The sequence below is a fragment of the Leptomonas pyrrhocoris genome, assembly GCF_001293395.1.
Source record: "Leptomonas pyrrhocoris isolate H10 chromosome Unknown, whole genome shotgun sequence".
NCBI classification, from domain to species: Eukaryota; Euglenozoa; class Kinetoplastea; order Trypanosomatida; family Trypanosomatidae; genus Leptomonas; species Leptomonas pyrrhocoris.
The window spans coordinates 14,792-31,839 of NW_015438369.1; the positions used below are offsets into that span (position 1 = coordinate 14,792).

Consider the following 17,048-nt stretch of genomic DNA (forward strand, 5'->3'; position numbering starts at 1 on the left):
TATGAGGCACGGTACGCTCACACAAATCGCGTCGTGTAAATGCACAAGTAACATCACTCAAGTAGTATTAAGTACGTGTGTATGTGTGTGTCCAGCCTCTTAGTGCTTCTGCGACTCCACCACCGCGCGGGCCTTCTCAATTTCCTCCTCCTGCGTCACGTCCCGCTCCCGCTCGCGCACCATCTGCATAATCTGCTTCGACACACGATGCTCACGTACCTTGCGCTCTAACACCGGCGTCGTCGGGCCTACGGTGTACGCGTGGTAGACAAAGGACAGCCAGATGTTGCCGAACAGGATCACACAGATGAACACCATCGACATGACACACGTCTTCCACACCTGCAGCTGCGTCTTGCGCCAGATCCACCGCACGCGGTTTGTGCGGAGCGGCTTCGTCCAGCGGCCTATTTTGTTCATGGCAAGCATGCGATAGAACATCGTACGGCGCGCCAGGGTGTCCTTCACCGGACCGGCACCCGGACCCCACATGCCGGGGCGATCCGAGTACTTGGACGGGGTGGGGGTCAGGTGGCCCCGATTCATGCGCGCCATCGGGCTACGGCGAAGCATGGCGGGCAAAGTTCGATCAAATGAAACTGTTATATGTAATAGATAGAAAGCTATGCTACTGTGTGAAGCTAGACGTGCTATGATACGTTGAAAGGAATCGCCAACCTGCGCTGTGCTTGCGACTCCTTGTGACACGAAACTTGTACTGTTCGCTAGGGAAGCCAAAAGGCTTTATAAGATCCGCACACAGCAAAGTACAAGGGAAGTTGAGGCAAGTAGACGATCACAAAGAACAATGAAGAGAGCGCAAAAGTGAGACGGGTTGGCGTGAAGACGGGGATCCTGCCTTTCCTATCTATGAAAGAATTCAATGGCTTCTCAGGACCCTTGTCCTCGAGGCAACCCAGACAGGCAACTTAACCGGAGATGAGCCGCAAGAAGAGCTCACCTGCTCGTTGCCCCACCTCACCTCTGTCGTTTTTTGTTTTGGTGTTGGTGGATATTTTTTGGAGCAGTTGTGCTCTTGCAGCTGAGTCAGTGTATATGAGAAGGTAAAGGCCAAAATAAAGGCATGCTGCGCAACCATGTTTGTTTGTTTGTTTGTTTTGCCACAGCACACCGCGTATATAATGTGTCACGTCTCTTTCAATGACTCGCTGTTTGAGCACACCATGCAGAGGTCTCAGCACCGTGTTTCGCCCCGCGATGACGAGAACGGCATAAATGATGACTATGGAAGCAACCTTCCGCCCTCCCAGCTCTTTCGTTTCTCCTGTTTTTCCTTGCCCTGACACGCCACACTAACGGCGCCGTGGCGGTGGCTTGGGTCGGTTCACCGTATTGGCGCAGTGCGGGATGTGGCGCCGTGCCACCTCGGCGGCAAACCGGCGCTGGCAGTGCGGACACTGCACGTAGTCCGGATTGGTCGAGTACGTCGGCGGCGGCAGATCTTTTGCCGTACCACCCGACTTGAGCACCCGGTCCACCTGCCGCGCCTCGCGCAGCGCACGCCGAAACGCTTCACTCTCCGACTTCCAATCGTGCTTTGGCACCGCGACAGCAGCAGAAGCGGCGGCGGCGGTTTGTTTCTTGTTTGTGTTGGAGGCAGCAGGAAGCGCGTCATCGGGCTGGCGCTGCTTCGCTGCGTTGAAGACGCGCCGATTTTTCTGCGTCGCGCAGAACTTTTCGTGGCGTGCAAGCGGTGTCGGCGCGAATCGCCGCCCGCAGTGGCTGCAGGGCAATCGCTCTGTATCTCGCGCCGCGTCCTCGACGGCCTCCGGTGCATCTTCCGCTGGCGGTGAGGTGTGCACGGCGGTGGAAGCGGCAGCCTGCGGCGCGGGCTGTGCGCGCGCAGGACTCGTGGTGGTCTTCGGGACCTTCTGCGAATCACCATCGTTGTTTCGGGAAGAGGAAGGACTTGGTGCCTTCCTTGGGGAGGCGGAAAAGCGTGCCACTGCATCAGGCGGTAACGTGGAGTTAGCAGCGCTGGGCGGGCCACCGTCCGCTGTCGCCGGCACCTCCACCGTCTCCAGTCGCGAACCGCAGTCCTCGCAGAAGGTCGCCGCCATGTCCGCCACCGGTGTTTTGCACGTCGGACAGAACTTCGTTGCGGCGCCGCTCTGCCGTGACGACGCCGTGGGTGCTGTGGCTTCTCCTTTACGAACGGGGGAAGCGGTGGGACGTGCCTTCGCTGCCTTCTGTGGTGTGGGGGCGATGTCCGTGTCGCCCAAGGCGGCACCGCAGTTGTCGCAGAAGTTGCCGTCCGCATCGCACACCGCCTTGCAGGCCGGGCACACCACCACGCGCACTGTCGAGACGTTCTCGTTCGTCCCTCCGGGCGTGCGCTCCTCCGCGGAGGCTCCGTTCACCGGCTGCCCGCACGTGCCGCAGAACCGCGAACCCTGGGGAATGCGCTCCCCGCAGTGCACACACGGCACCGGCAGCCGCGACGCATCCAACGTGCCGCCGCACTCGCGGCAGAACTTCGCGTCTCCGTCGTACTCCACCGCGTCGCACTGCGGACACGCGCGGCCCTCCATCGGCACCGGCGAGGTACGGGAGAGGCGGTTGCGCTTCGGGTCGAGGCGGTCCTCGTTCACCTGCGTCGGCACGGCATCTGCCGCCGGCTGTGCAACTTCGCTCACAGTGCCAACGTCGTCGTTGGCTTCCTCAGCACCCGCTATTCTCTTCTCGGTGCGCGCACGTGTGGGGCTGAGGTCGGCAGCCGCTGCGGCTGTGGGGGGACTGCGCGTGGGCAGCGGCTTGGCGGTGCTGCCCGGGCGGCACGAGCGCAGGTGCACCGCGAGGCGGTCCGGCAGGAACTTGCGGCCGCAGTTCGGGCAGGGAGAGAGGTTGCTCATGAACTCGCGGAATTGCTCGGTGGCCTGCTCCTTGGCTGTCGAGTCGGGGCGGCCACGCCAGTTCACCGAGTCGGGGTTCTTTGGCGGCTGCCCACGCGTGCGGGGGTCGGCGTTCTTCCACTGCGCTAGCTTCTTCTCGTAGCACTGCGGCACGTGGATGCGGATGGATGCGGTGCCGAACTGCTGGCCGCAGAGGTAACAGGTTGGGAGCAGCGGCGGACCAGAGGACAGGGAGCGGCGGGCTGAGCTCGGACTGCGCGCCGTGTTCTTCGCCGCCTCGCGTGTGGTAGTGGTGGACGCGGTCGGCTTCCCGTTGCGGGCAGCGGGAGACGATGCCCCGCCACCGCCACCGCCTTTGCATCCGCGCAGGTGCACCGGCAGGCGATCGGGCAGAAATGTTCGACCGCAGTTCGGGCAGGGGACGAGGTTCGAGTTGAACGTCTCGTACTGCTCCCCGTTGACCTGATCAGCGGACGCGCCGGTGCCGCCCTTCCAGTTGACCGTGTCGGGGTGCCGCGGCTTCGGTCCGCGGATGCCGGAGTCGCTCTTCTCCCACTGGCTCAGCTTCTTTTGGTAGCACTGCGGGATGTGGATGCCGATGGAGGCGCTGCCGAACTGCTGGCCGCACAGGTAGCACACTCGGAAGACGGGGCGGTGGATGCCGGCCTTGGCCGACTTCGCAGCGGGAGGAAACATCGACAAAAGATGCGCCGCCAGTTGGGGAGCAGACAAAACAAAAAATAGGGCGTCAAAAGTAATGATTATCCAGTGTATGTTACATCAAAAAAAAACAATAGCAGTTCGTATAGAAGGAGGCTCGTAAAAGGTACGCGGTAGCAACACGAAGATATATATAAAAGAAAAGGTGCTACGTGGCCGCTGCTCGTTTCTACAGCGATCTAAAGCGGAACTCGAAGAAAAACGAAGAAGGCGAGGATGGACAGATGTTCTCGGAAAGCGCGCGGCTGATTGGCCAATGAAATGCGATGCGAAGTGAAACGCCAAAGCTTGAAAGGTTGTTCATGAAAAAAGATTTAAAAAAGAATGCAGCTACGTGAGGCACTTCTTGTCCTTTTGTCAGCCGATGGCGGCGAGAAGCCTCTTACTCCTCCGCCCGCTGCTCTCCCACCACTGTTCAAAAGGAAAACACAGCGAGGCGTACCAGAGCACAAAGCCCTCTCCGAGCCATCTCGGACTGCCCCCTTTAAGGCGAGAGAAGGTGCGAGTGTGTCGCCGAGTTGAAACCTATCTTCCTGCCACGGAGTCTGCGGTCCACACTCGCCTGAAACAAAACCGATTTTGATCCTTCTTTCCTTGTTTGCTTTGTTCCATCAACATGCACTACCACGCTACGAGTATTCTACAGTGCTAATCCTACACTTCTAAGAGAAAGTACTCCCACCACCAACCAACACACAACGGCAACTGCCCAACAGGGCAAAGGAATATATATATAATAGGATGTGCTGTGACTCGAAGAAGCGGAGCACTTCACCTTGGCGGACAGAAGAGAAAAAAAGGCAAGAGTACATCAGCATCACGATATGAAACTCCCCCACGAATGGCGAATGACGTTGCTGCACGACAGCTCCGTTGGCGCAAGTTCGACCTGCGAGCACCGCGACCAGTGTGAAGAGCAGAAACAGAAACAAGAAAAGAAAAATAAGCGCTAAAGAAGGTCGCCGTTTTGGTTGTGGCGCGTCGCCCGATATCTTACCCTCCCCATTTTATTGGATCGCGGTAGGTCCAGGATTCTTGACGCCCGAGGGGTACTTGGCACCTTCCAACGGACGAGCACGGAACTGTTGGCCAGGGTAGATTTCCTGGGCGAGCGCTTCGAGGCCGTCTGTGCGTCCAAAGCCCGGTTCAGCCTTCGCACGGTGAATACCGAACTTCTTCGCGCTCTCTTCCTCCGCGGCAAAGGCGGCCTTGTCGGCGGCTTCGAGCTGCTTGAATTGCACGTCCAGCTCGTGCAGCGGGGCGAGCTTGCGGGTGCCGCGCTCCACTTCGGAAGCTTGGCGGATGCTATGGGGGGTGTAGGCAAGGCGGTCCCAGCTGGCCAGGCGGTCAAAGAGGGTGCTCCGGCGGTTCACCTGGTCTAATTCAAAGGTCAGAATGTAGTTGTCGTCAAACCACGGGTTTGGCACCGTCCACGGCGCTAACTTGCCGAAGAAGCGACCGAAGCCGCGATAGCAAGGCACCACGAGACGCCTCTCGAAGTGGCGCGCGATCTCGCGGAACGCCTCGACGTGGCTGAGCGTCTCCGGACCACCGAGGTCGAACTTGTAGCGCACAGCGCGGTGCGACATGGAGCTGCGCACAACGGCGCGCGCCGCGTCCACCACCCACGTCGGCTGCACCAGCGTACTCGGGAAGCAGGCGGGGTACACGTAGCGGCCCAGACCGCGGTAACGGTAGTGCTTGCCGTACAAGGGGCCGAAGCGTATAATGGTGGCGTCTGGGTGGTTGGCACCCACCGCGTCCTCGCCACGCGCGCGGAAGTCGACGTAGTTCGACTCGGAGGCGAAGGTAGCGTCGAGGCCGTTGCAGAAAATAACCCGCTCCGCCCGCACACTGCGCGCCGTCCAGCTCACGTTTGTCGCGCCAATGAGAAACACGTCGTGGTGGCTGTTGTTGGCGTACTCGGCGTGGTAGTCGACGGCGAAGATGAGCGTGTCGCTGCCGTTGGAGGCCACATTGACTTGGATGCGGTCCGTCACATCGCACTCGTGCAGCTCCAACTTGTCCGGGTAGGCGCGCAGCAGCAGATCTAAGTCGGAGCCTTGCGGGATCAGCGTCGGGTAGCGGGTGGTGGCGCGCACCTGCTCGATGTCAGGGTGCTCGCATAGCTCCCGCACGATCTCCGCGCCGAGGTAGCCGCTGGCGCCGAAGACGGTGACGCGCTTCGCCGGTTTGGGGTTGAGGCGGCGCCGCTCGTGCGGCAGACGGACGGCTGGGTTCGGCACCAGCATGGCTGCCCAATAGGGGCCGCGCTCGTAGCCGAAGCCACCGCCGGTCGTCTTGGGCTTCTGCGTGGGGTACATTTGAGCCAAATCCTTGCGGTCTAGAAACATGGACTCCGGCTGGTGCCCGTAGGGGTCCCAGAAGGCGCGCACGTGTGCCACCGCCGCGAGGGCGCTCGTGCTCTTGGAAGTGAAGCGCTGCATTGCTAAAGGAAGTTTTGCTTTTGGGCGTTGTTGATGCGTTAGAGTGGACTGGTGATGTCCGCAGCGACAATAAAAAATATATATAATTCAGTGGTAGCGCACGGGTGCGGCGGGGGCTACAAAAATACGAGAGCTGCCTCAAAAGTTCTCACAGGAAAATTAAGGCAAAGAGAGTGCGGTGTTCTGCACTTGCGTCAGAGAGGCCACCACCTCTGTGGGCTACCCTTGCCTTGGGCGGTTGTGGACTACGCTACCTACGGAGCTGCAGAACCCAACGAAGAGAAGGATGCACGGTTACGCCAGGTGTGTGAAGAGGAAGGCACAACCAGAGGAAGAGACGAAGAAGGCGTTTGCGAGGACGGTGGAGGATCGACATGGGAAGCACAAAGGCGCACGAGACAGGCTGCAGCAACACAATCAGCAAACGTGTGGGGAGGGGGGGGGCACTCAACCACCGCTGCCGCGGCGCTTTTCGTCCGTCCACGCTCAACACCGCAATCCAGCCAGCGACCTTTCGAAATCGAAGAGATTGCTGACAACCGATGACGCATAAAACAGATGTCACAGCAGCGACACAATAAGACTGCACGCGTCGTCAAAAACAAAACACAAAGCCCTCAGGACGAAAGAAAAGCACGTCGACACATCAAATGGTCGCAGTGGTGCACGCACCACGCATGAAAAGAACCGGCACATATTTGCTACTTCTCTATCGTTCTTTTGGCTCCAACGGTAAATCCATATATCTGTTTTTTTTTTATAAATAACATTTTACCTTCGTCAACTTCCAATACAGTTTTTTCCGTTTTCGGCATTCTACAGAATAATACTTTGTTGTTTGGTTGCTTGCTTTTGCTTTCACTCGTTCTCAAACGCGATGAACCAGTCCGCGGCTACCAGCACCTTCGGTTGACGCACAATGACGGTCGCGCCGACTTGCTCAAAATCGAGCTCTGTGGCCATGTCGATGGCGTTATGGGCCGTCGTCAGCACCACCTTACTCACCTTCCCCGAGTAGCCGTAGACTACGACGCGCTCCACTGCGTTGGCCACCGCAAAAACGCCGTTCGACGCAGGCGTATCGGTGGTGAAGCTGCTGCTCGTCAATGTCGACTCGCTGAAGGAGAAGGTACGGTGTACAAAGGAGCCCTTGGCGTACTCGAAGGTGGTTCCGTCATCGCAGTAAAGGTCACCGTAGCTGTTGCCCTGTGCGTTCAATGCGACGAAGAGTGTGAAGGGGTCCAGACGCGCAGCGTACGTACTGCGCCGCAGTCGCAGCTTCATCGGCACCACGTGACCGCCACGGAGAAACATCGGGATCGTGTTGAGGTCCACCGGCATCGTGTACGTGCCCCCCGTCGCCATCTCGCCCGTGAAGTAGTTGTACCAGAGTGTGCCGGCAGGCAGCGGCACCGTCACCTCCGTTGCCCCCTTCTGCGCAACCGGCTGCACGAGGATGGCACGACCGAAGAGGTAGGTGTTCTGCACCTCGCGCAGTTTCTCCTGCTCGGGGAACTCAAAAAACAGCGGCCGCATGATGGTGTTGCCTTTGGTGTGGGCGTGGTAGAAGTTGGTGTAGAGGTAGGGAATGAGGGCGTAGCGGAGCGCCAGTGCGTTCCGGATAATGGGCTGCGACGCCGGCGAGTAGCTCCACGGCTCCCGTCGCTTCGTGTCGAGGTGGGCGTGGCCGCGGAAAAACGGCATGAAGGCCCCCGCCTGCATCCACCGCACAAAGAGTTCCTCCTCCGTGTCAAAGAAGAAGCCACCGACGTCGCAGCCGCAGAAGGGGAAGTTCGAGATCGACAGGGAGAGCAGCTCTGGCACGCTGTTCTCCAGGTGGTCCCAGCGGGCCATGTTGTCCCCCGTCCACATCGCCGCGTAGCGCTGCGAGCCGGGGAAGAAGCTGCGGGTGAGGATAAACGGCCGCTCCGGAGTCGCCTTCGCGCCACCCGCCTCCACCATCCCTTTGTACACCGCCTGAATGGAGTAGAAGCTGTAGGCGTTGTGGATCGTGCCGTGCGAGACGGTGTGTCCGTCGTCGAGGGTGTGCATCGCGTTCTTAAACATTGTGCCCTTATCGCCGTTGAAGATGGAGGGCTCGTTCATGTCCACCCAGGTGTGGATGTCGCGGCCGCCGCCCGGGTAGCGATCGTCGTGGAAGAACTCCGCGTACCAGTTCCGCGTGCGTGTGTTTAAGAAGTCCGGCCACGAGCTGCGGCCCGGCCAGCACTCCCCCTCATAATCGTTTCCGTTGGCGTCCTTCACGTAGTAGCCGCCTTTGCTGGCCTCTTCGTGCATCGCGAACCCGCCCTCTCGCTTCACGTGCGGGTCCTTCACGGTGACCAGCTTGCGCCCTTTAGAGGCCAGCGCGGTGGTCAGCACCTTCGGATCAGGAAAGGTATACTTGTCCCAGGTGAAGTACTTCTTCTTGTCGGTGTGCTCGATGTCCAGCCACAGCACGTCGTACGGCATGTTGTGCTGGTCAAAGCCCTCGTCCACGGAGAGGCAGTCCTTGGTGTTCATGTAGTTCCAGCGGCACTGATGGTAGCCCAGGCTGAAGTACGGAGGCATGACGGTCGCGCCGGTCAGCGAGGCGTGCTGGCGCTGCACCTTCGCCGGTGTGGGTCCTGGTAAGAAGAAGAGGTCAACGACACCCACCTCCGGCTGCCACCGACACGACGGCGCCGCATCTTCGCTGTTGATGCGCACGCTTGTCTCGGACGGATTCAGAAAGAGCACCCCGCTCGTCGCAGCGGCGGAGTAGGCCATAATGAACGGAATCGCGCCGTAGAGGGCCTTGGTGCTATTGATGGGGTATTGAAACGCATCCGTGTTGTACATCTCGTAGACGGCGTCCCCACGCAGGGGCAAGTCGGCGGCGTGCTCGGCCAGGCCGTACATCGTCCGCGCAGCGGGGAACGTGAAGTTCACTTCGGGCAGGGCCTCGACGTTGTCGGAGGCCGTCGCCTTAACGAGCGGTTTGCCCTGACAGCTGAATTGAAAAGACAGCTGCGGGGAGGCTGAGGTGACGGTGAGGGCGCAGTCGCCGTTGTGGAGCGTCCACTTGTTGCCCTCCTTCGCGGCCTCCACCTGTAACTCCGACGCCGCCGGGAGAATGATGCCGTCCGGTTGGTACTGCCACTTCTCCGTGGACTTCACAGTGAGTCGGATGATGCCCTTCGGGTAGGCAAAGCCGTCAACGCCCATGCCGCTCTTCGTTGTTGTGACGCGCGTGCCGAGGGCCACCGGGGTCACCGTTGCCACCAGCATCAGCGCGACCACTGCGAGGAGAGCACCGCAACGCCCCGCTGTCGAGAACATGTTTGTTGGGTAGCCGCTTCCGAGTTCGCGCCTTTCACTGAGGTTTAAAAATAAACTAAAAAAGGATGTAGTAACGGTAGTGTTCGTCTAACACTTCAAGATTGGCCAAAGGAGCTGGAGTCCAGCAGAGACGCACAAGAAAGGGGATTGCATTCGCGAGGAACAGACGTGGGTTGCATCGCATGTTCTCAGCCTCACGCCATCAGGCACCGGAGGGAAAGAAAAGCACAATCCCATTCGCCGGCACCGGCCGCAGTCGAGGTCTCAGAGTCCTCAGCGAAGCCTGGGTGAAAGCTCCGTTTACCTTCGTTTTGTTAACGACATTTGTGAAGAGCCGAAAGCACACAAGCGACCCAAAAGCAGAAGGAAGAATCGTGCGAAGAGCAGCCGCCAACGCGGAAGACGCACCCCGGTGAGCAGCAGCAGGGAACAGAAAGAGCGCGCAACGACAGTTTGGCACGACGTTCGATCCTTCGTCGCAGTTGGTCACTGCAAGTCTGCAATATCAACGTAGGGGAGACCTGCGTTTCCCGCAAAATCGCGGTGCATCGTGTGAAGGAAGGCGCTGCCCCTCGCACCGCAGCCCACAATCGATGCTGCTTTCGCGTCCGGCTGCAGGGAAACGTTCATCTCGCCCACAAAGAACTGCAGCAGACCGGCCTGTGGGACAACAAAAGAGAGCTCCATCCCCTGTCGACGTGTGGCGGTGACGCACGACATGGCAGACAGCACCACAGTGACAGTGAGGTGGGAGCCGCACTCGCGCCACAGCCGCACCACCGGCGCCAGTGTCTTCTCAACGGTGAAAAGGCTTGCGTGGTGCAGAACGGGGTAGTGCTCCAGCCACACAATTCGGTAGCCGCGATCCGCGTAGCTGTTCATATCTTGTAGCACTTTATCCTTCAAAAGAAACTCCACCTCGTCAGAAGGAATCGGCGATGGCGAGGCGGCGTCCTCCGCTGCGTTCGCTGCTGTCTCGGTGCTCAGTTCTTCTTTTCGCGCCTGCGCTGCCCACGCGAGCGGGCGACGTAGCAAAACGTCCTCGATGAAGTAGAAACGAACCTGCCGAGAGCCGTCGCTGTACTTACTGGCCTCGGAGCGCTCCTCCGACGACGACCCGCGAAACACGCGGGAGAGGATGCGGCGATTCGACCGGGCCCACCGCACTCCACCCGCCCCCAACGACTCCGCCTCGGCAGGTACAACGAAGTGTAGCGGTGGTTGCGAGGAGCGGTGGCGGATGTTCGACAGGGTCGACGAGAGAATGTGTAGCGAGCGCGGGTTCAGCGGATGGCCCTGCAACTGGACAGCAGCAGCAAAGCGCCGCTGCAGATCCTCGGTGCTGCGCTGCAGCAATGAGATGCGCCGCTGCTTGCCGCGTACAGTGTCAGCCAGGGAAGAGGCGTCTACGCTGCCCTCCCGTCGTCGTTCGCTCGGCTGTGCTTCGCACCGGCGACGGTGCTACGCGACGACGACCGCAGCTGTTCCTTTTCCGCGCTGCAGTGCAGCACCTGTGTCGGGGGGTGGAGCAGCTTCACGCCCTTGCGATCCCACCGCACGAAGACGGTGCAGCCACGGGGTGTGGCGGAGGGGTCGATGTGCACCGAGGTGTGCTCGCACGACAGGGCGTCGGCCACCTGCAGTTTCACGCAGATGCTGCGCTTATCGAAGGAAAGGGAGTTGGTGGAGCCGTCCCACAGCGCCATGGCGGTATTGGCGCCGACCGTGACGAGGGTGTGCGGACCGGCACGACGGGGCAGAGCCGCCTCCAAGGGAAGCCAAAGGTCGCGGTGATGGACGTTGTGCACGCGTGCGAACTCCACCAGCGTGCAGTCCTTATCACAGGTAAGGAAATGCATGAGAACAACAGTGGAGGCGTGTGACTCCTTCCAATAATCAAAGGGCGTGGATGAGGCCACGCGAGAGCCACTCGTTGGGGCACACCGAGTCAGAGGGACAAAAATGTACGCCCTTTTGAGAAGAGCTGCGGCCAGGAAAGGCGAGGGAGCGAGAGAGAGGGGGGGGGGCGAGAATCAACTAATAGACAGCCAACTCGTGGAACACCAACAACGATGGGGTGGAGAAATACCAAAAAACACTTACGGACCATGCCGCATCTGTTTTGCACACCCAAATGACGAAGGCCGTGTTTGGCCTTCCCGCTATGACCACCCCGAGTTAGGCGGACACGGAATAGACATATACGTGTGCCTGGCACTTTTGTTGGTGTGTATAGGAGAACAGAAACCAGGAGAGCGGCGCTGCAGACTCCTCACGTTGCTCACACACACACACGCGTCGCGAACCACAAGGATAGCCACACTCACGAACTACACCACGTACCAGCCGCGATCGCGCAACCGCGACTGCACCGTTGCGCCCTCTGCGCCGTCGTCGCCGCTGTCCGTCTCGCTGATGGAGCGGGGCGTCATCATGACCATGACGAAGCCGACGCCGCCGATGTCGGAGTGGAAGACGGACACCTCGCCCACCGCTGGACGGCCGCTCACGACGGTGCACCGCGCATCGCCACCGCTGTCTCGCACGGTCGCCGCCGCCGCCTCCGTTGTGGTGGCTTCCGACGTCGGCGTGGTGGACGAAAAGTCGATGTCAAATCCACACTCGCCTCTGTTCGTCTCGTAGCGGATCGTCGGCAGAGTTTGGCGCACGTCACCGATGGCGTCCATTGCGGCGTCGCCTTTCACGAGCAGTGGCACCGCAAAGCCGTTGGGCGGAATCTCTGGCGGCGGAAACCGCGACCACCGCGGCGCTCGCAGGGCATCATACGAAGGAGCGTCCTGCGAGTCACCATCGATGGAGACGTTATCGTCGTAGAAGGATTCACAAAAGTACAACGGCGTCGTCCCACAGTTGACGAGCACGAAGGGTGTGGTGGAGGTCGAGGGACGCTTGTCGGGGTCCTGCAGCTTTGCCGCAATGGAGCGCAGCTGAGACTGCATGTGGTCCGTGCTGTGCGTGTCCGCCACAACCGGCATCTGCAGCCCGTTCCAGCCGCCCAGTCCACCGTCACTTCCGTTTTGGCGGGCGCTTTGGAGAGCCGCGAAGCCCGATTTGAACTGCCGTTCGTCGAATTGCTCCTGCTGCAGCTGCGTGCTGCCCGCGGTGAAGAGACCGAGAAACGTCAGCGTGGCCGCGCCGACGTCGGTGCGCGTCAGCTCCAGACGGACGCTCCCGGTGCGGTGTTTGTCGGTCGCGGTGTCGGGCAGTGCCACCGGAACCATCAGCCGGTACGGCGTGCTGCCCTGCGACTCCCAGTCCACGCCGTGCAGCCGGCACATCCGACGCACGTCTTCGAGGTCGCGGCACGTCTCCGCCGCAATCGTGCACAGCCGCCCGTACGCCTCGGTGGGCGGCTCGGTCGACGCGGCGCGTCGCTCCACCAGGTTCGGCTGCACACACATCTGCACGTCCCCGTCAGGCGTGCTGGAGAGCAGCAGCAGCACGAGCAGGTCACGCGGCGCGGCGGGCGGCAGCTTGACGCGGAAGGCCACCACCGCCCCCATGTCCGTCTCTGACTCGCCGAGCAGGCCCGCGACGGACGCCATGCCGGCCTTCGTCAACGGTGGTGGCATAAAGTCAAAGAAGCAGCCGTAGAGCTGCACACTCAACAGCTCAATCTGCGGCTCGTAGAGCGCGATGTCCGTCAAGAGACAATTCTTCAAGCCCACCGCCATGTATGGGGTAGAGGTGAGGTAGGAGTGAAGCGAGTTGCGCACGGCGGCGACGGTCGAATCGCAGCTTTTCAGCGCCACTGTGACACCTGGTGACCCGCTGTGCTGCTGCGGACTCCACGTGGCCGGCGTGGGTTCGGCGGGAATGGCGGCCAGCACCGGCAGCAGGTTCGCTGCGTAGTCGCCGTGGCCGGAGATGAGAGGCGTGACGTCGATGTTCTCCACGCCCGGCACGTTCACCGGGTTGATACCGGCCATGGGCTTCAGGTCCGTCTTGTTGAGGCGGTACATCGTCCACAGCATCCAGTCCTGACGGGTGTAGACGTTGATGAGGCGGCCGGCCACGACACGCCGCAGCAGCCACCACAGTTCGGGGTCGGAGCTGCAGGTGCTGCCCAGCAAGTAGGCGTTTTCCACTATGTGGTACGCCCGCACCTTCTCGAGCTCCCGCAGACACTCCACGATCACACGCGCACCGAAGCTGAAGCCGACCAGCGTCACGGGTCGGTTGCCGCGCTGCGGGTCCAGCAGCACAGCCGCCAGGTCCTTCCCCGCGTACGTCGATCGGTTGGAAAGCGTCGCGAAGTTGTTGTCGATGATGTCGGTGGCCCAGACGGCGTAGAGGGGCAGCTCGAAGGCCCCCATGAAGGAGGCGAAGGCGTGCATACCGGTGAAGAGGGCCCCCTGTGTCAGCGCCTTCTTCACTGTCTTCTTCACCTTGCCAATGGCCTTCTTCGTGACGGTGTCGGCGACGTGCAGGTTCACGTGAATGGACTCGCCGAACCGCATGAGGTACTCGTCTTCCCAGTGCAGACAGTACGCCTCCGTGGGGCCCAGCAGCTCACTGCGGCGCAGCACCGGCTGCCAGAGACCAACTTGCTGATCTCGCACCGGCCGACGTGGGTCGAAGACGGCGGAGTAGCCGCTGATACCGATGGACAAGGTGGTCTTCTCGCTCTCCAGCAGTGATGCTCCACTGGGCCTCTCCACGAAGTCCTGAACGATGACCTGCAGCGTGTACTGCGAGGGGTCAATGATGCAGATCGCAGTGAGAAAAAGGCCAGCGGGCAGCTCCACGTTAAACTGCAGACTGCTGGGAGCCGCCGGCTTCATCGGCTGCGTTTTTATCTCTCCTATGTTGTACGCGGAGGCGAAGGCGACGTTGATGTTGTTGAGCGAACTCACCTCAAACTGCACCCGCACGTAGTACTTGGGGGTGACGGGCTCCCGGTAGTTGTTCACCACCTCCAGAATGTAGTACCCCTCTGCCCCCTCGAGACTCCAGCCGCTGTTCGTGAAGTACGTGAGAGACGCCTCGGCAGGGTGGACCGTCATGGGCGACGCCGTCTGCGACCACTGTTCGCCGTTTACCATCGCAAAGTCACGCACTTGTACGGTGTGGATGGAACGGTTCACGACGGACACGCCAAGTTTGCGGCGTTGCTTCACGTCGTGGCCGTACTCGATCTGTCGCTGTGGCAGCTCAATCGCCGGAAACGTGATGAGTCGCCCCTGCGCCTTCGCCGCTGCCGTCGCCGGGTACAGCTTCAAGTACGTGAACGGGGTCACGTGCACCTCCAGTGCAACCCCCTGCTGGCGGCGTGTCACGCCGGTGGAGGAGAGGTGCTCGTCCATCCAGTACTCCGCGGCGGATGGGTCGAAGTCTTGCTCCGCCGTCTCGCACGCCGCAGACAGGGCCCAGGCGCCGAGGAAGTCCCTCTCTGCACGCACCCAAATCCGCAGCGCCGCCGCCGCCTTGGCGGTCCGCACCGGGATCGCGATGTAGCACACGATGAAGCCGGCGCCGGTGGGGTGAGCGAAGCGGTTGACGCAGGCGAAGACGCCTGCCTGCCCCGGTGCGATCTGTGCAGGAGGGGTCATGGCCCACAGGCCCGACAGAACTTTAATGGCTTTCAGTCGGAGTTCGAACCCCTCCAGGTTGTTCTGCACCGCAAAGACAACGTGGCGGCGGCGGCGGCGGATGGAGGAGATGTTGTTCGCGTGTGCCATGGCGACGACGCGGGTGTGCGCCGGTACAACGACGCCGGGCCGTGAGTTGTCTTCGACCACGGCGGACAGGTCCCAGGAACTCCCCACCGAGCCGCCGCTCTGCACCGCCTGGTTCGACGAGGCCAGTCGCTTCACCATGTCGTCGCTGCGATCTTCGCAGCCGTCATCACCTCCACCGGAAGCCCCGTCGTCACCGCCGCCCGCCGAGCCGGCACCGCTTTGAAAGGCCTCCACCTCGTCGACGGAGCGCAGCATGAAAACGTCCGACTCGGTGGTGCGGCGGAAGGCCTTGTAGCCGCTCAGCGACGCACCGGTGATGCCGAAGATGGCCGTCAAGTTCGCCGCCGTCAGTGCGGGCGTGACGACCGCCGCGAGCGCCGCCGCGTGGGTCGCGACGCCGACAACCGCCGCAAAGGCGGCGGCCAGCGCTCCGGTTCCCAACACCGCGCCGCCCACCGCACCGATGGCGCCGAGGGTGGTGGCCGTCGCGGCAACGAGGGCGGCGTAGGCTGATCCCACAAGCGGGGCGGCGAGCCCGCCGGTGACGACGAGGGCGGCGCCGCCCAACACGGCAAAGCCGCCGATCGTGGCGATGCGCGACAAGCTGCGCTTCCGCTCCTCCTTGCTCCTACGCACCTGCTCCTGCTTAGCGGTGTCCGCGGCGAGATCGCTGCCGGCATTTGCGCCGACGGAGGTGCGGAGCTGCGCGAGAGCGTTTTCTTTCAGCTCCACGAGGGAGAACGGGACGGCGAGAATCCACGAGAGACGCCTCGCCGCCGCACGCAGCCGTGCGTCGTAGGCACCGAGGCGGAGGGCAAGGTTGAAAGGCAGGTTCACCACCAAGAGGTCCAAAGAAGGGTTTAGCACACCACAGATGGCTTTGACGTCCTTCTCTGTCCAGCGCTTGTCACGCAAATCGCGCAGGGAGTACGGAGGAGGGAGAAGGGTGCCATCAAGAATGTTTCGCAGATTCGCATCATCCACCACAGCGTAAAACAGGGAGCGGATGGCGACGCGGTCCTCAAAGGTCATCACGTCCGCATCGCCGTGCTCTGCCGTCTCCTCGCGCCGACGCAGCGCCGTCAGCTCGTCGCTCGTGCGCTCGGGGCGCTGTCGCGTCCAGATGTACTGGTAGCTGCGGAAAAAGGAGTACCGCTCGCCGGTGGCCGGTGTTGTCGTGGCTGAGGCGCTCATTTGGAGTTGAGAAGCCTTTTGAGAAACTCGCGAGTTGATCGTGTACGAGAAAATATACAAACGGAAAAAAAAAGAGCAAGACTAAAGCTAAAGTAAATGGGAAACGTGAGACAGCAAGCAGAGCAGCGTAAACCCCATGAAAGCACACGACGATACCGGCGCGTGACAGAGTCCACTAAAAAACAAGAGAGCGCAAAGGTGGAAGACAAACGGTGTGCATGTGTATATATTTGATAGCCAAGAAAGAGGCCGTGATGAACGTAAACGGGCAAAGTCGTTTAAAAAAGAAAAACAAAACGAAGGTGAACTGCGTCAGCCCCCCACCAAATAAAAGAAGCCACACTCAGAAGACCGAGTGTACCGCCTTCGTGGCTGCACAAGAAGAAACGTATGTGTGTGCGTGTGTATGTGTTGGAAGACGGGACGGTATATGAGTGGTATACAGCAGTGCGGATAGAATAAAATGATAGCGAAAGGAGAGGAAAACTCCTGATATACACGGTTTGATCTTGATTACGAATGAGAGTTCAGAAAAAAACAAGAAAAAGATAGATTTGCGACAATGAAAAGTTTGGCATCATTTTAAATTATTTTGATTTCTCCGCCAAAAACACGTTGAGCGCCTCGTTGGGGTCCAAAAGCTGCGATCATGGCGAGAACGTCGCTGCTGGTATTCTCGCAACACGAAACACGCACAGTGTCTCGTCTCAGCGTGCGCAGTCCTTGATCCTTTCTCTTAGAAGCTGTCGTGCTTTGTCAAATATCTCTAGTCCTTGCCGGAGGAAGCCAAC

At 60.5% G+C, this 17,048-nt stretch overlaps 7 protein-coding genes across 8 annotated transcripts; all 7 read right to left on the reverse strand.

The window, feature by feature from the left end:
* Window positions 1–99: 99 nt before the first annotated feature.
* On the reverse strand, window positions 100–743 carry ABB37_06062 (putative mitochondrial hypothetical protein; the record flags this gene model as incomplete). The annotated part of the gene is made up of 1 exon (XM_015804299.1): window positions 100–743. Exon 1 carries the CDS (start codon window positions 571–573, stop codon window positions 100–102), a length of 474 nt encoding a protein of 157 aa, XP_015656873.1. The 5' UTR covers window positions 574–743.
* Window positions 744–1,313: 570 nt separating this feature from the next.
* ABB37_06063 (hypothetical protein) lies at window positions 1,314–3,773 on the reverse strand (the record flags this gene model as incomplete). The annotated part of the gene is made up of 1 exon (XM_015804300.1): window positions 1,314–3,773. Exon 1 carries the CDS (start codon window positions 3,567–3,569, stop codon window positions 1,314–1,316), a length of 2,256 nt encoding a protein of 751 aa, XP_015656874.1. The 5' UTR covers window positions 3,570–3,773.
* An 827-nt stretch (window positions 3,774–4,600) lies between these two features.
* Window positions 4,601–6,303, reverse strand: ABB37_06064 (putative mitochondrial NADH-ubiquinone oxidoreductase complex I subunit,FT; the record flags this gene model as incomplete). The annotated part of the gene is made up of 1 exon (XM_015804301.1): window positions 4,601–6,303. The coding sequence occupies exon 1, from the start codon at window positions 6,038–6,040 to the stop codon at window positions 4,601–4,603; it is 1,440 nt and encodes a 479-aa protein (XP_015656875.1). The 5' UTR covers window positions 6,041–6,303.
* Window positions 6,304–6,898: 595 nt separating this feature from the next.
* ABB37_06065 (putative alpha glucosidase II subunit) lies at window positions 6,899–9,476 on the reverse strand (the record flags this gene model as incomplete). 2 transcript variants are annotated; one of them, XM_015804303.1, is made up of 1 exon in its annotated part: window positions 6,899–9,476. In XM_015804303.1, the coding sequence occupies exon 1, from the start codon at window positions 9,359–9,361 to the stop codon at window positions 6,899–6,901; it is 2,463 nt and encodes an 820-aa protein (XP_015656877.1). In that variant the 5' UTR covers window positions 9,362–9,476. The 2 variants fall into 2 exon arrangements, with proteins under 2 accessions (XP_015656877.1, XP_015656876.1); XM_015804302.1 differs by having other exon boundaries at window positions 6,899–9,455.
* A 371-nt stretch (window positions 9,477–9,847) lies between these two features.
* ABB37_06066 (hypothetical protein) lies at window positions 9,848–10,243 on the reverse strand (the record flags this gene model as incomplete). The annotated part of the gene is made up of 1 exon (XM_015804304.1): window positions 9,848–10,243. One exon carries the CDS (start codon window positions 10,241–10,243, stop codon window positions 9,848–9,850), a length of 396 nt encoding a protein of 131 aa, XP_015656878.1.
* Window positions 10,244–10,767: 524 nt separating this feature from the next.
* ABB37_06067 (hypothetical protein) lies at window positions 10,768–11,346 on the reverse strand (the record flags this gene model as incomplete). The annotated part of the gene is made up of 1 exon (XM_015804305.1): window positions 10,768–11,346. Exon 1 carries the CDS (start codon window positions 11,218–11,220, stop codon window positions 10,768–10,770), a length of 453 nt encoding a protein of 150 aa, XP_015656879.1. The 5' UTR covers window positions 11,221–11,346.
* A 345-nt stretch (window positions 11,347–11,691) lies between these two features.
* ABB37_06068 (hypothetical protein) lies at window positions 11,692–16,766 on the reverse strand (the record flags this gene model as incomplete). The annotated part of the gene is made up of 1 exon (XM_015804306.1): window positions 11,692–16,766. Exon 1 carries the CDS (start codon window positions 16,255–16,257, stop codon window positions 11,692–11,694), a length of 4,566 nt encoding a protein of 1,521 aa, XP_015656880.1. The 5' UTR covers window positions 16,258–16,766.
* Window positions 16,767–17,048: the final 282 nt, after the last annotated feature.